Genomic DNA, 16,822 nt, shown 5'->3' on the forward strand with positions numbered 1-16,822 from the left:
CAAAGTCATCCAGTTCCAATCTTTTTTGAAAAGAAGCAGCTGATGTCTTACCTAAGATACAAATCAATAAAATAGAGGTGGTATCAAAATAATGCTCTTGTAATATACTATATGTAATAACAAAATAATGAAAGAAAACTTATCTTAAAAAAATCTAGATACCTGTAATATATTCCATTTCATAAAGCAGCTCTTCACTTTTTAAAACCACTTTTTTCCCTCTGGAAATAGTGTCACTTCTATTTTTTTGTTTTATTTTATTTCATTTAACAAATTTACTATAACCATTCAACTACCAAAGAACTCTCGGAAGATGGATGAACATAACCAAACTATAGGAATTCAATTCAAAAGAAACTGTGTCAAGACCCCTAAAAATAACATTATCAACACATCAAACAAAACCACATCCTTCAATGTCCTGGCCCCAGCTTCTGCTTGTTTAAACATTATTTTGACATGGGTATGCCACATTTCATTCAATGATCAGAATAGTTTGTACCTGTACTATTAAAAATGGAAAATAGAACAATAGAACAATAGGCAATAAACAATGTAGTAAAAGTTAATCCAAGGGTTGTAACACCAAATTGGGTGCAATGTTCAAATACCCTTCCCAACTAATATTCATATGAAGTATATATAATGCTATGTTGAAAAACCCAATTTTGATGATGTAGGAGCTTAAAAGAAACTAGTATGGAGATATGCAGTATCAGTCATCAATAGATTATCTCCAGAGGTTCTTAAGTTTCTAATATGGTTCAATAATGGAAGCATAGTGATTGAAGTTCAGTGATTCATCCTTGTGGACTCTCAATGGGCATAACTAAAGTTCCTAGGCTTCTCATTAAGAGATTATCTCATTTGTGCTAATGAGTGTTTTCATACACATCTGAAAAAAAACAGTTTTAATTTCTACATTGTAAGAGTTAGGGACATAATATATTATATAGTTAAGAATGGGTGACACCCCCTACCCCCAGTTCTATATTCACATGGATAGCTGAAGTAATACCTTTCTGGGTTGTACAGAAACCCAAGGCTGTTCTTTCATTTGATCAATCTGTTCCCAAACTTTTGAAAGCTCAGACCAGACTCCTTTAAGGTCCTGTAGCTCTTCTAAGGCAACCTGTGATGCAAAAAAGGTAAAAAATATGAATACATTGAATATGCATAGATACAACGATAAAATATGTGATTTCTGGAGAATCACTGTAATTATAGCAGGACATATGTGTATATGTGTTTCTAATTTGAATCTCATAACTATAAAACATTCCTGTTCCAATTCTTAGAATTCAAACTGTGTTTTTTCTTACTTGGACACGTTCTTCACTACCACTGAGAAGTCCTGTATCTGTTAGCTCCAGAGCTTCTTTGGCCTTTGCGCATTTTTCACGGTCATCTTTCAACCTTCCAAATTTTCCTTCATAGATGGTAAGTGCTTGGAGAGCTTCCTCTGGACGTAGGTTGCCCTTAAGAAAGGAGTTATGAAACTTTAATATAAAATTTAAAATATGTTATTTTAGAAGTCACTATTACATAATTTGACACTGGAACTTTCTATCGTATTTTAGCTTTATAGCTGCTATAAAACACCCTTAACTAATTTTGAGGTATATCTTATGTATTCTGTGGATCCTATTAAGTATTGTGGAATTCTACTCAGGGAACCTGGTGTGTGTTTAAAACATGTATATTTCTCAGACAGTAAGAACACCATATTAGGTCTATTGTTTCAATCACTGTGTTCGACCAGAGCACCAAAATTAATTATAGGTTTGTGATATGATCAAGGAGAATCACCAAAACAGTATTAAAGCCATGCAAATATATGGAGTGAAAATAATAAATAGATCTTCAAATGGATGTTTAAGCCAAAAGATAAAATGTACTGGTTGAATTAATGGAAACTTACTGTTACAGGCTTTGTTTTCTCCCAATCTGTCAATAAGTCCACTGTGCGGGTTTCTACAGCTCGATCTTCTTGAACAATCTTCATCTGTAAGTTTGCTACTTGTTGCTGAATGGCAGAATCTTTTCTTCGCATAATATCATTGAAAGCGCCCCATTCTCCTTCAATGTTGTCAATATACAACCAGGATGAAGGAAACTGGAATCTCTGCTTCTCAAGCAAGCGTTGGCCATTACGGTACAGCTATGTGGTCAGAAAAAAAAAGTTATATGGTAAGATCAAAAGATAACCAAGCCTGAATTTTAAATTAGCAGCTGCTACTATCATATGAAGAACTTAATAACTTTATTAGTTGAAAAGGTTGAAACAATCACTTTAAAAAGGCATGCATTTTTTTAAAAAAATTCTAAAATTGACAAACAATTTATAATCAGAATATATATTTTAAAAACTTTTAAGAAAAACTGCCATAAAAAGCTTACCTCAACTTGTTTCTCAAACTGCTTGATTTTGCGTTTCAGTGACTGCACATATGTGATAAATGTGACAGCATCAGATGTGCTAGCTGTATCCACAGAGTGTTGCTCCAATTCTTGACGTGACTACAAGAAATGGAATAAAGCACAAAGATATAATTATATCAGGAAACATCAGACTAACTTACAATAGAGAAGCCTGCTCTAAAAATTGATAGATCAGAAAGGAGCTGCCACTGTTACTAATGTTTTTCCCCCTAAGATTCCCAAATCAATGCAAACTATGGAAAAAGACAACTCTTTTATCCTATCTGTAAAGACAGTAATGGATTAGGGTCAATTAGTTTACCTCTCCTTTTTGTTAGGTAACTTAATATAATAAATGACTATCACATTTACTATAAAATATTCTTACCTTGGAAATCTGAGAATGGAATTCTGTCATGTTTTGGCCCAGCATTTGACCAAATTTGCTGAGAACTTCTTTATGCCAGGAGTCATACTTCAAGTTCACTTTGGATTGAACCTACACAATGAAGATGATACTTTTATTCTATACCCTTCTGTAATATAAAACCCTGCTTTTATATTTATGTTGCATTTCCTCATTCATTCTCATCCTTTTATTTTTTGCATGCTTTAAAGGAGTTACTAAAAAAAATCAGTAATATCAATGTTTTGGACTTTCGAAATTTGCATTACAATCTGATTAGGTACTAAATTAACAAACAATATTATTCAATAGTATGCTTCAAAATATTTACCTTTCCATAATCTATGATAACAGGGCCAAATTCCTTCCTAGTTTCTGCATTGTCAAAGGTTCCTCTGGCTTTTCTGATTTGAACTAACAGTGCTTGCCACTTGTTTAAGTCTTCTCCAAGCCGGTTATAGATATTTTCAGCTTGCATGTCCCATAAACACTGGTACTGCAGCCAAACCTATAAACCAAACACACCCAGAAAAAGAACTTGAGCAATTCATTTTAAGAAAGAAGTCATCATTTCTGAACAAACTGAAAATTATTTTTATGAATTTAAGTCCTTTAAAAAACAAAATACAAACTCTCCAACCTATAAAATTAATGTACATGGTAAGATCTTAAAGGCAGAACATTCAGCAATAAATAATCAATCAAGACGTCAATCAATCACTCAGAATACTGATACATTATAATCTCAACATGAACCCCCCAAAAACAAACCACAATCCTACCTTAACATATTGCTCCACCTCAGTTACAATCCCCTTAACAGCAGAATAAGCCTCTTCCAGAGCTGAAGGACCATCTGGCATCCGTGTCAAAGCATTACGATAAAACTTTTCTTCTTCTGATAATTCATAGTGTACACCAACCTAATCAAATCCAGCATTAAATACAAAACATTTTTTTTAAAAAAATTGAAACAATTAGCAGTTTTACAAAAATTATTGAAAGTCTCAATAATTATTTGAGTCAAATGTGTGTGTGTGTGCACGCTTGTATGTTTTACCTGGTATCTCTGACTTTGGATTCTAGGAAGTGACAGTATTATTGTCTTCCAGGCAAACAATTCTTGGAAGAGTTTGTATCTGCAGTCTTCAATTGGTGGATTCAAATATATCACCTGATTGGTTATTCGTAGTTCATGTACAACGTTCTGCAAAAGTATAAAGCCATGTTCAGTTTTGTTGTACTAGATAAAATACATAATATTCATTTTAAAAACCTTCCAAGGTTACAGTTGGAGAACAGGTTACAATGTGATAGACCAAGTTGCTAAGATATATTACTTCAAACTGTATCTCAAAACTGATCTCTTCTATGAAACTATTTCATTAACCATTTAATGTTTGCAAAGCCTAAGCACCAGAGTCAACTTTTTTTCCTTATCCCACAGCTTCAATTCTTCTGTTCTTTCCCAATGCATAAATATTCACATGAAAAAGAATTTAGGACAGAGACCTGTCTTTTTGACTATGAAAATTACATACATTTATCTTATTTGTTTAATGTTCCAATAGTAAAAGCAACAAGTTTAGTGAGACAAAGACAACAAGGGAATAAATATGAGGTACATGAAAAGAAATTAATATAATCCACACACTGGAAACCAGACTGAAGGTTTGAGAAAAGTATTAAAAATCTTTAGCTATTGATTGGTCCAGAGGTCCCCAATCTTTTGGGCACCAGGGACCGGTTCCATGGAGAAAGGTTTTTCCACAGATCGGAGTGTGCATGGTTTGGTGTGCTGCCTGCATCCCATGGATGGGGCTTTGTTTGTGTGGCCCGGTTGCTGGCATGCCATGGCCAGGTACCGGTCCACAGACCGGGGTTTGGAGACCCCTGGATTAGTCACAGTAGAACATAGGCATCCCAGTTTTCTCTTATCCCCAGGCTTTAAATAAATTGCCAAAGTGTTACACTTATAAGCTAGAAATTTTCTAGTAAAACTCTGGAAGATAGCTTCTGTGAAAAGTTACATTTATTGTGTTTGTCAAATATGGAATAAATTTCAACAGTATCACTACTGATGTTCTTCAACAGATACTAATAGTATTCAAACTACACAGATATAGTTTAAAATGAAAACTTTATTTACTTTGATTTTGGGCTCTCCTCCTGGTTTATGACTGACTTGTGGAGCATCTGTATCCATATCTACTTCTGCTTTGTCATCAGCTTGACCAAGAAGGACTTGTGTCCATGCTCTCAACCCTGCTTGCAGACGAACTCCTAGTATTCTCTCAATCTAGGATGCAAATATATTCAACAATTGTATCACTTGACAGCAATAATTTATTTTTATTCATATTTTAAATGAAATTTATTTGCCAATGGTTTCATATGATCCCCTTAAATTTTAAAGCAAAATATGGTTAAGAATAAAATTTCCAAACATTATTTCTGGGTTACTCAATAAAACTTGACCGTTTAAAATTTTTACCTTTAATATATTCAGATACACAATTTATAAGCTGCTATAACTTCAATAAGTCTGAACAGTTTAGAAAAGATACTGAAGTAAAATAAAAAGAATTTTAACACCTTTCATTCACCATCAACAAAAAATATCCTAGCAGGGATAGGCAACCTTGGCTCTTTTATGACTCGTGGACTTCAACTCCCAGAATTCCTGAGCCAGCTTAACATAGGTTTAGAAGGGTACTTAATAATCAAGGAAAAGCGTATTTCTGGAATTGATACTTTGCTAAATTCTTATTGCCTTTTATTTCATAGATCGTTTAGCTATTCTTCAATATGCATTTATGTATGTTAACATCTGAACAGAAAAACTGATAAAATAGTATTATTTTTATCACATAAATAGACTTGATTTCAAAATGATTTATGCATAAGTAACATTGTACTATTATGTATGTTTGCAGATACGCTTTGCTGATCTACAGTGAGGGCTATTTTCAGGTAAGTGTATCAACTTGGAATTTAGCAGCGGAATAGAAAGGAAATAAAGAGAGCTGTGGACTTCCATCACCTTTTCAGATTTTTTCCCCTAGGATATAAGCCAGAGAGTTTAGAAAGAAATACAGCCAGTGAAGCTTACCTCCATATCTAACTTATTCACCCATATTGGTAAATTGGAATATGAATGAAGATTCAAATCATCCACAGCCTTCTGAACTCTGTTTAAAATTTCAGAGAATGTTTTATGATCATACATGCATGTTTCCAAGGATCTGACTTCCAGGTCTATTTTCTCTTCAATGATAAGCAAGTCATCCACCTAAAAGATAGAAAATAAACCTTTAGTACTTAACAATCCTTTCCCCCAAAGCTACTTCTTGGTCAATGCAATTGCATAATCATTAATTTTATAGTCACTGGAGGAAGCAATAATGTTTGGAAGAGTAAGCAGTAAAAGGAAACCAGACTGTAAGAAAACATGGTGGCTGGACACTATCAAAGCTGACACTAGCCAAAGCATAGAAAAACTCAAAAGAAATAGTGCAAGATTGGAAGATGTGGAGAGACCTGGTCCATAGACTTGTCAAGAGTCGACTGAATGGATATCATCATCATTACCATCATTTTAAAGAGCTAGTTTGATATACTGTTTAAGGCCTCAGGGTAGAAACCAGGAGAATTCTAATCCTGCCTTAGGCATGAAAGCTGGCTTGATGATTTTATACCTCTCCCAACCCATGTCAGGCTTGGGTGACAGGCTGATCAATTCCTGTAGCAACCAGTGGATCAACACTTGGTTAATCTGAAAAATGAAGCTTGCACTTGTAAGAAAATACTAGGAAGAAAAAAAAATAGCATAAATTTTATCAGCTAGGTCACCTAGAGTTTTAAGAATTACGATACATATACTACTTTGGTCTCTAGAGAAATGCCTGCAGAACCAGAAGATGTAATGAGTTTTTCTTCAAAGAGTAACTATTTTCTGCTTTTATCTTGCGTTTGATCTAGTAGTTCAAACATTACTGGGTCACTCATCCATTTAAAATCCCAAACCTGAAATGAGTATGAAAATAAACTAACCTTTTCCTGAAAGTTGAAGACTGTCTCTGCCAATCGCTGGACATAAGGATCAAGTTTGTAAGATTCCCACACCAGTGCAATGCCCTCTGCAATCAAAGCCTGAACTTCTTTTTTAAGACCCGCAACCAAGAGAGAAATTGTATTTCGTTCTTCTACTTTTTCACAAGTACGTTCGTATGTGCGAACACTTTCAATCAAAGAGATGGCAAAAGGATAGAGCTGATTGGCTTGGTGAGCTTTGTTGACTATTGCAAGGGGAACCCGAAATCCAAGCCACTTGAGGTTACGGACTTCTTTTGATAGTGTAATTATCTCTGGGAGGAAGTTAACCTTTAGCTTGAGGACATTTCCTGTTCTGCCTCTCACACGAGTACTCTCAATGGTAAAAATGCGACCAGAGACACCAAGATTTCGTTGCTGAACCTTCCGAGCCCAATCATCAAATATTTCTTGAGTGTTGAGCTTCATACGGAAACTGTCTCCATCTTGCTTTAGCTTCTGTCCTTCTACATGGTTCTCCCAACCCTTCCCAAGAACATCTTCAACACGCTTCATATAAGCTGTAAGTTGCCTGTCGATCTGTTTAGCCCAGATTATAGACCCTGCTACTGGAGGCAAATCTCGAACATGACTCATTTTGCAAGCCTGACTTTGAGGATACTGAACTTTGAATTTGTCATGGAGTGATTCTATATCATCTTTCACACGTTGGATTAACTGTGTTTGGTATTCACGGATAGCACCTCTAATATGTGGCCGAACAAACAGAGCATTAAATCTGGAGAAGATTCTGAACATTTCATTGGCATTTTTTGCTGTGCCAAGCTGATCCCTCAGGCGAGCAGTAATGCGGGTTTCAACTCTATCAATTCTTTCATCATATCGCTTCATTGCAGCTTCCCAGGCTTCTGTACCTTCTTTGGAAACATCCAAGCCATCTACTTCTTTAACGTTCTCATAGGCAAGATTTACTTCCTCAATTGCATTAGCATCAGCGGCGTCAAACAACACTTCTGCTACTTTCATATCTTGAGGCTCAGGTACATCTCCCTGATTTTGCTGGGCCACAGCAGTAACCTATTTAAAGTTATAGCAGTTAGTGGTATATTTATCATTCAGTATTCAGAAAAGTAGTCTTTTAAGACTCAAATAAAAAATGGGTCTTAATATTCAACAAGGTTTCTAAAATAACCCCACGACTAGTTCATTTAAACTCAAGATGCCAACATGCTTGCTATGAGTTTTCACCATCTATTTTAATACATCTTTGCAATATTTATCCCCACATGCTAATTGTGGGAGTTTCTTTGCTGTTCAAGCAATTTCTTGGGAAACTGGTTTATAATATCCTTTTCAATTAAAGAGCCTTCACTAGAAGAGTATGAAACAAACACCTGCAAAACTAAATGCATGCTTAGGATTTGGAAAACATTTCAATATTTTAAGGAAAATGGCAATATGTATTACCTGAGGCCTTAGGACTCTGACAATGACTGCTCTTAGTTGTTCATGCTGTCTCCGAAACTTCCTCATTTGATCAAGACGAGCCTGCAGCTTTCTGTGAGCAGGATTGATACGCCATACCATCTTCAGATTCTCTTCGCGCTTTCTTTTCACAATGTCTCTTAGTAGGACCTGCAGCTTCTCATATTCATCATCCCAAGATTGGAAGACTTCAAAGCACGCAACCATGACCTAAAATAATGTTGAATAAAGGAAATGAATATATCCTGTAATTGTTTTAGTTTATTATGCACTACATAGTCTACTTCTTGATTTATAGAGACACAACTAGTAATCAGCCATTATGGAACAAATACTATTTCAGGGCTGTTTGATTATGTCCCCAAAATTTCAGAAAGTTCTAAATTGAAATTTGTGAGAAAGCTCTTTAAAAATAATTATGCAGAATCACCACATGGTCAACAAGAGTAATTTGCTTCAATGCTATAGTTTTTATAGGAAGTAGGCTGTGTGCCTTCTGAGCTGAAGCTAATACTCTGTTTCTGTCCAAATGTTTAGTCTGATCCTTCCTATTTGCATGTAAGCAAGACTTACCTTCTCAAATTCTTCATAGGCAACATGCATCAATTTTCGTGTGCCCAAAACTTTGAGTAACTGGGAACTTAAGTCTCTTGAAATGGCTTCCACTAAGCGCAGAGCTCTTTGAATAGGATATTTTGTGTTTCTGATTTTTCTCAGATGAGTGAATATTGCCACCAATGCCTGTCGTATTTTATCCAATTCAGTTGCAGACAACAAATCATTTAGAGGGAAGTCTTTCATTAATGGATTATAATCATTAACTGTCTCCAATGCCTGTTTCAGACCTGGGTGTTAAAAAAGAAAGTGGATTTGATTTCTAAGTGTTAAGGCAGCCAAAAAAAATATATAGTTCTGCCAAATTATGTTTCTGGACAGTTCTTACCTGTGTCTGTATCAAAACTAACAGTAGCATGGAAACGTTTGCCATGTTTCAAAATATCTAATGTTAATAGAACTTCAGGGCTTTCACGCTTCTCCTGAATACGGTAAAGAGCACGTTCCAAATTCAGCCAGAAGCTGATTTCTTGCAAAGCAGTACCTGATGCAGGATCCCGATCTAATTTGGTCACCTAAAAAAACAAAATGAAGTAACATGTTTAATAAATTAAGCCATAATTTTATGTGATGTTTATAGTGTTTTCCTAATTCTGCTTCAATGTTGCTTTAATATATAAACAGTAAATAGAACAAAATGAGCTTCTGAAGACCAATCTGTCCACAGAAAAGCAATTATAGCAGAAAACCTTACTTCCAATGCCAGGAATGTGTTAGTGTATAATGCTAATATATGTGTTTTATTTTGGGTTTGTGTACTATACATACAGTAACTGTACATCCTTTATTATAAAGGAGAGTCCTTTATTTCAGAAAGCTGTCCTTTAGATTTATTTTCTTGGTTTTGCTCTTGAATTTTTCTTTGTAAGACAAAGTTATAATACAAAATTAATAATTTTTTACCCCATGAACCTCTTTCAGATTTCCCCTTTTTCAAGTTTCTCTTTTATATTTTCCAAGAACATATGGTTCATTGTACTATAAATAATATAATAACGTGCTATAGGAACCCAGACAAATGTGATTTATTTTCAATACATCCTGATTAAACTCTAAGGTACAATTCTAAACACATTTAAAAAAAAGTCATACATCGCGGTTTACTTCTGAGTAAACTTGCATAAATTGTATTGTTATACCCATGTTCTTAAATACGTTTATTTACAACTTGTTCCTAGGAATCCTGAGGGGAATTGGTCAATTGAAAATTTTTTGTGTTATTCCTTCACAAACCTAAGAAAACTGCAGAAGATTCTGGATTACAACTGCACTTATACAATACAATAAGTCAGTGGTTCTCAACCTGTGGGTCGGGACCCCATTTGGGGTCGAATGACCATTTCATGGGGGTCGCCAAACCACGCTGTCCGCCATTTTTTTCCCTTTTCCCTAGCTGTCCTACTCCCTCTTATTGGTGGCCACACCCACTTGGGGGTCACCACAACATGGGGAACTGTATTATGGGGTCACAGCATTAGAAAGGTTGAGAACCACTGCAATAAGTGATATTGCTATGCTTCATTTAAATAATAGCTGAAGCTGCAAACTGCCGGAGAGAGTGTGAAAACCTATCATATTTTTCTCCAGGAAATTTCATCTGCCTTTACTGATCCTCTATTTGGGAAATTGCTAATAAAATTCTTGGATTATTTAGATATCCAGGAGCACAGCTTGAGAACTACTCTGATTAATTAGAAATTGAAGCAGTGTTCATTTGAAAAATGTAACTGTAAACTAATGGATTTGAAAGTAGTTGGTGACTGCCCATAAACAAATTGTTGGAATGATATAGGAAAACTTATATACATCTACTTACGTCTTAATTAGAAAGATACAGTAAGATATTTGCAGTAGAACAGAAAGGAAATAAAAGAAAAAACAGATACAAAAAATTAAGTTCTGCCATGGTGAACTGGTATCTTGCTGGCTTCTGCTTGCTAGCAAGACAGCTCTAATGAAGGGAATTAGGGCTGGATGCTAGATCAAAGTTGGTGTAATATCGCTGGAACAAAGGAGACATTGTTAAGATCAAGGTTTTACTATATTCATTGGATGAGTTTCCACCTCCCTAAAAGGGTTAAATTTGATTTTAAACATTTGAAAAATGTATGATTTTTGGACCATGAAGCAAAAGGGTACTTAGCATATAGATTTTGGAAAGTTAATAATGGATTAAAGGGCCAGAAGATTTGGAATTATAGTTTTGAATTCTTTAGAAAATATTTTCTTATGGAAAAATGGAGATTGTTTTGCCTTTAAAAAAAAAAAAAGACCCGGAAGGTTGGGCACTAGAACCAGAGGATAAAAAGAACGGATCACAAATTCTTAGTGCAAAGTTTTGAATATCTCTATTTTGAATACCTCAAATGAGAAATCGAAACCCAGTCACTGATAAATGTGGTAAGAATTTTTAGCATAGATATAGCAATGAAATTTGGTTTAGAGAAATGGATCATATTTCTTATAGCTGATAGCTACCTATAGTAGCAATAAATCAGGGTAAAATCACTATAAGTAATTAGAATTGAAATGCCAAATGGCCAAACCATCAGGAGCCATCAGGATGAAGCCTAAAGTATCTGGGCATTTTACAGTTGGATAACATCAAGCATGAAAAGCTAAAAATTTAGTTACTAAAGAAATCTAATGAGTAAGAAAAGTTATAAACAAAAATTTGAATGGAGAATACCATCAAAAAGCATCAACGCCCGGACAATACATGTGATGCAATACATTGCTAGAATTATTAAATGGACAGTGGACATTTTGGACCAAAACACAAGAAAATAGATGATTATTCATTATGAGTTACACATCTGCAGTCACACCGATAGATTATACTTGCTCCATAGAAATGGAGCTTTACTTTAAGTCAAACAAACTGTCAAAGAAGAAAAGCATGCATTTGCTAATTACATAAAAGACAGCCAAGAACAAGTTTTGTGCAAATTAAAAATTGGAAACTACTGAATGTGCAAGAAACCAAATAGTACATTGAAATAATGTACTAAAAACAAGAATAGAATGCTGGCAAGTATTAGATGATCAATTTCAACAAAGGATTGAGGGGAAAGTGGATAAAAGATAAAACCTGGCAATTGTTTACAATGGAATATTAAAAAAAACCCTGAAGGCTTGCTTTTGGCTTCTCAAAGAGAAAGCTATTTGAATAATGAAATCAAGGCCAGAACTGAAAGATTGTCAAATGATTTAAGTGCAGATTGTGCAAAGAAGTAGAAGAAACAATAGTTCATATACTCAGCTTGTTCAAGATTACGACCAGCTGATTATAAACAATGAAATAACACAGTCAGCAAAATGATTCAGTGTAACATCTGTAAAAATTATCATATGCAATTGAATTGGTAGAATTCAAAAAGTAGACAAAAATGAGCAGGTTAAAATATTGTGGGATATATTTATACAAACTGATAAAAGTCTTGGCTCGTAACATACCAGATTTAACTGTGGCTGAAAACTAGAAAATATGGATAGTTAATGTGGCAATACCAGAATTTAGTAGAATAGAAGACAAAGAATAGGAGTAGACTACAAAGTATCAAGGTCTGAAAATTGAAATATTCTGGCCATGGTGATCCCACTGTCTATTGGCATTCTGGGTGCCATACTAAAAAAATCTTGAATGGCATTTAGAAAATATACGCACTGACAAAATTTCTATCTGTCAGTTACAAAAGGCCACACTGCTTGGATCTGCACATATAATACACTAATATATTATGATATCCTAGGTTCTTGGGAAAAAGTCACTGAATATGAAGACCATCACCAGCTAAAGAAATAGCAACTGTGATTTTACATTTTTATACATATATAACAACAATACATTTCTCAATTTACCTTTTGGATTTCTCTAATCCAGCGGTTAACTCCAGATTGTAGTTGGTTGAGAAAAGTTGGGTCTTCAACTTTATCACCAAAATCTGTAACCTTTGGTTTTTCTCCACGTTCATAGCACTGCTTAGCAACATTAGTGATAATTGGATGAATTGGTAAGCTAATCTCTGGTATTTCAATATTCTGCTGCAAATGCAGAAGTCCCATTTCAAGTTCTGCAATTTTTTTCTCAACTGAGGGAGCCATTTTATCCCCATCCCTTAGGAAAAATACAAAAATAAGCCAAATAAAAATCTACATATGTAATTAAGACATTTAGAATACATATGCACGCAATCCAGAGTATGTTGCCTACCAACACAAACATAGGGTAAGATATTACTACAATTTAAAATAAACTTGATAAAAGAATGAGATGTGCCACACAATTTAACTGCTGTTACAAAGTTTACACAGGGAATCACACATTTCAGAAAGTTGTCTCTTTCCTATAAGGATCCATGGGAGCAGCATCAAATGCAGCTTGAAAGCTTCAATCTTTCAAAAAACTCTTAAAATGTCTTTTAACAGTTAGAATGTTGACTATCAATAATTTTCCACATATCTTCCCATATTTCTTTTTTTTAAATTCACTCATACAAATTGTACCAACTATAATAGTTACCTGTCTGCCTTGCCGGATTCTCTGATGTAGGACTTAAAGAACGGAGCAACAGCATTGCTAATGAAGGAATGCAACGTTTCATAGGGAGAATCTTCACTGAGAGTGAGAACTCTGAGCTGGGATGACACAGGCTTGTCTGCATCAATTACTGGTGCTCGCTTAATGAAAGCCAAACTATAGATTACCAAAAAATAAAATAAAAATAAAAAATAAAATAGTAAGCATTTACTCAGTTTAACATGAGGACATTCAAGTTCTAGGCAGTTTTAATTTTTGTTAAATTTGTATCTTATTTCCACTTCAAACATGAATTCAACTAGCTAATAACAATAGTAAATAGAAATATTATCAAAACCTAATATTGGTTAAATACTTCTATAGTGTCACAGAATAAAAACATCTAATTAAAAACCTATTTTTATATTATCTATCTATCTATCTATCTATCTATCTATCTATCTATCTATCTATCTATCTACCTACCTACCTACCTACCTATCTACCATCTATCAATGTCAATCATCTAATTTATATAACTGCCCAGCTCACAAGCAAGCGACTGTGTGACATTCAACAAAACTAAAACAATAAAATCCTACCAAATTACTTGAAAAACCACATGTCTAATAACAGACTTTTTCCTGATGATAAGTAACTTATGCTTGAATCCATGCTCAATCCTACTGACTCCATGAACAGGTTCATGCAGTTTTCTTGGCCATAATATAAAAGTGGTTTGTCACTGCCTTCTTGGGAGGTTTTGACTTTCCATCTAGCCTAGAACCATAGTATTTTTTGGTAGTCTGGACACAAAAATTAAACTATTAAGAGTATTTAAACCAGGGCCAGACAAGAAAGGACCAGACAATGTGCTGCAACCTAAGATAATAGCACAATTCAGTATCAAATCATTGGTAAATTGTGAATTTTCCACTAGTGAGAAAAACTAAACCTTTAATTAATTATATACATCTTTGATCTGCTTAACAGTTTTACTAAGCAATTACTTCCCATTAAAAAAGGAGGGGATTGAGCATCCTGACTAATATTCTTTCCAAAGACTATATAAATTCCCTAGATGACCAAAAAAAAAAAAAGTTAAATAAGTGTAGTCTCTGATTGCAGAATGCTTACCCAGATCTCTTTTCAATTCAGACCTTATGGGAAATTAAGATCACTACTCATATGACACATGTCATGATTAGCATTTTCAATATCTTTGTGTCAGAAAGTGAGGTATGCTTCACAGAATTGGTGTTGGTGAATCATCTAACTACAATACTGGCATGAGGAATCTAAATTTAAGGATAAATGATGAGAGTACAACCAACCTGTAAAGTTCCCTCTTCAAAGGGGAGGGGAGTAGAATAATCCTACTTTCTAATTTGTCTTTTAATTGACTAACATAAATTCTGCCTTTTTAATTTAATTCCATTTTATGATCTGCATCAAATACTAATTTGTCATTTTCAAGTAGGCATATATGTTAGACATATTTAAAGGCACAGACTCACACTGACCAGCACAGTACAGGACTTATCTTGACTCACCTGTTTGATTTTATACCATAATGAATATCAGTGCTTATTCCATAAGAAATAAATTCTTTTTCTTCCTCTCCTTCATCACCAACATCCTCTGCAAAGAATTAAGAAACCTTACTAGCATCAGTTTCTACACTAATACATTTTTGTTTTGATATATGAAAAACAGAAAAAAAAGGTCAAAGGGAAATATTAGGAAAAAAAAATACAAGAAGTCATGTGATTTTTAAAATAGATCGTTAAACACCGGCTGCACAAAATAACACTTTCCATTACCTCATACACAGAAAGCAAGTATCAGTAATTTAAAACCACAAACTTGGGGTCATATGGTCTTTTCAATACTGAAGACTATTTTTATCTCTCATGCTTAATTCAAAATTCTTCAGAACTACCAATTCATAATTGTTGATATCCAGTTTAACCTTTTCTGACAGGCACCAAGAATGGTACATGGAGTAATTTGAGAGCAGTTTATTGTTCTTCACTTATAGACAGAATCTAAAGTATAACTATAGATATACTCTGAGAATAGCTAGGAAGGAGCAATTTTAATCTTCTAATCTGTTGATCACATTTTCTAAGCTCTATTGTCTCTAGAAAGCAGTGCCTCCCTCCTGGGAATGCAAGTTACATTCTACTACATTTTGACTCACAATTATACTTACATCTCTACTTCCTTGCGTGTATTTATCAACTGAACTCAATCTGTCAGATCTTGTCCAAGAATAACATAACAAGTTCAGTTTTTTATTTGCTTACACCACGTTAACAGAATTTTGCTATGTTACACTTATATTACCCTAACCCACACATGTCAAACTCGCGACGTCACGTGACGTTGCACAATGTATCGGAGCTTTTTGCTATTGCTGGCAATGATGAAACCGGCCCGCGGGCCGGCAGTTTGACATCCCTGCCCTAACCTAATGATCACAATTGAGCCCCAAATTTCTGTTGCTAAGCAAGAGTTTTTTGCCACATTTTTAAATGAATCACTGCAGTTGTTAAGTAAATCATGTGGTTGTTAAGTGAATCTGGGTTTCCCATTGGCTTTGCTTGTCGGAAGCCTGGGAAGTTTACAGATGGTGACTACATGACTCCAAGACAGTGCAACATAAGTACATGCTACTTGTGAAGTGTCCAAAGTTTGATCATATGACCATGGGAATGCTGCAATAGTTGTAAGTGTGAAAACTGGTCATAAGTCACTTTTTTCAGTGCCTTTGTAACTCCAAATGGCCACCATCCAAATAGTTGTAAGTCTAGGACTACCTATACACCTAAGGTGAGTCTAGGAAGTGGCTACCCTAAATCTCTTCCTTTTCCACAATCCATCTGTGGACTATGCTGTTTCTTGTCTCACCTAACTCCTTGGAATATGCTTCATTCTTCCTGGAAATCTGCTGCATCATTCAGATAAACTACACTCTTTTGTTTTGTTTCACACATACAGAAATGTTTTATTTTATTGTCATTAGTCAACTCGTGTTCTTTATCATTTATTCCATTCTAAATCACAATTATTAAAAAGAATGAAAAATAAACAAGTCCATGCCTAGAATCATCCAAAATGTATTCTAATTACCAACAGCAATATGCAAATTTAACATACTGCTAATAGATCTGGATGAAGTTGCAGTATCAAGAAGTATTCTGCAATATACTGCCATTTTGCTCTTGTATTATCCTAACTTTACCTTGCAATAAATTATTCAAATGGTTTACAAATTAGTTCTGAATAAAATGACTGAAAGTATAAATATGTACATGACT

General features: G+C 34.5%; 1 protein-coding gene across 2 annotated transcripts in view; it reads right to left on the reverse strand.

The window, feature by feature from the left end:
* DYNC1H1 (dynein cytoplasmic 1 heavy chain 1) overlaps positions 1 to 16,822 on the reverse strand; it is a 63,773-nt gene that overhangs the window by 42,530 nt on the left and 4,421 nt on the right. For both annotated transcript variants that reach the window (XM_039364814.1, XM_039364813.1), the window contains exons 2-18: positions 15,053 to 15,140; positions 13,503 to 13,676; positions 12,842 to 13,097; positions 9,309 to 9,495; positions 8,939 to 9,210; positions 8,348 to 8,575; positions 6,881 to 7,957; positions 5,940 to 6,119; positions 4,977 to 5,126; positions 3,888 to 4,034; positions 3,610 to 3,750; positions 3,159 to 3,335; positions 2,810 to 2,920; positions 2,401 to 2,520; positions 1,922 to 2,161; positions 1,323 to 1,478; positions 1,019 to 1,132 (exon numbers count right to left, since the gene is read on the reverse strand). In XM_039364814.1, coding sequence (XP_039220748.1) covers positions 1,019 to 1,132; positions 1,323 to 1,478; positions 1,922 to 2,161; positions 2,401 to 2,520; positions 2,810 to 2,920; positions 3,159 to 3,335; positions 3,610 to 3,750; positions 3,888 to 4,034; positions 4,977 to 5,126; positions 5,940 to 6,119; positions 6,881 to 7,957; positions 8,348 to 8,575; positions 8,939 to 9,210; positions 9,309 to 9,495; positions 12,842 to 13,097; positions 13,503 to 13,676; positions 15,053 to 15,140 — 3,818 coding nt within the window. The remainder of the gene's footprint in view (positions 1 to 1,018; positions 1,133 to 1,322; positions 1,479 to 1,921; positions 2,162 to 2,400; positions 2,521 to 2,809; positions 2,921 to 3,158; positions 3,336 to 3,609; positions 3,751 to 3,887; positions 4,035 to 4,976; positions 5,127 to 5,939; positions 6,120 to 6,880; positions 7,958 to 8,347; positions 8,576 to 8,938; positions 9,211 to 9,308; positions 9,496 to 12,841; positions 13,098 to 13,502; positions 13,677 to 15,052; positions 15,141 to 16,822) is intronic.

The sequence above is a fragment of the Crotalus tigris genome, unplaced genomic scaffold (genome assembly GCF_016545835.1).
Source record: "Crotalus tigris isolate CLP2741 ecotype Arizona unplaced genomic scaffold, ASM1654583v1 scf7180000019856.1557650, whole genome shotgun sequence".
NCBI classification, from domain to species: Eukaryota; Metazoa; Chordata; class Lepidosauria; order Squamata; family Viperidae; genus Crotalus; species Crotalus tigris.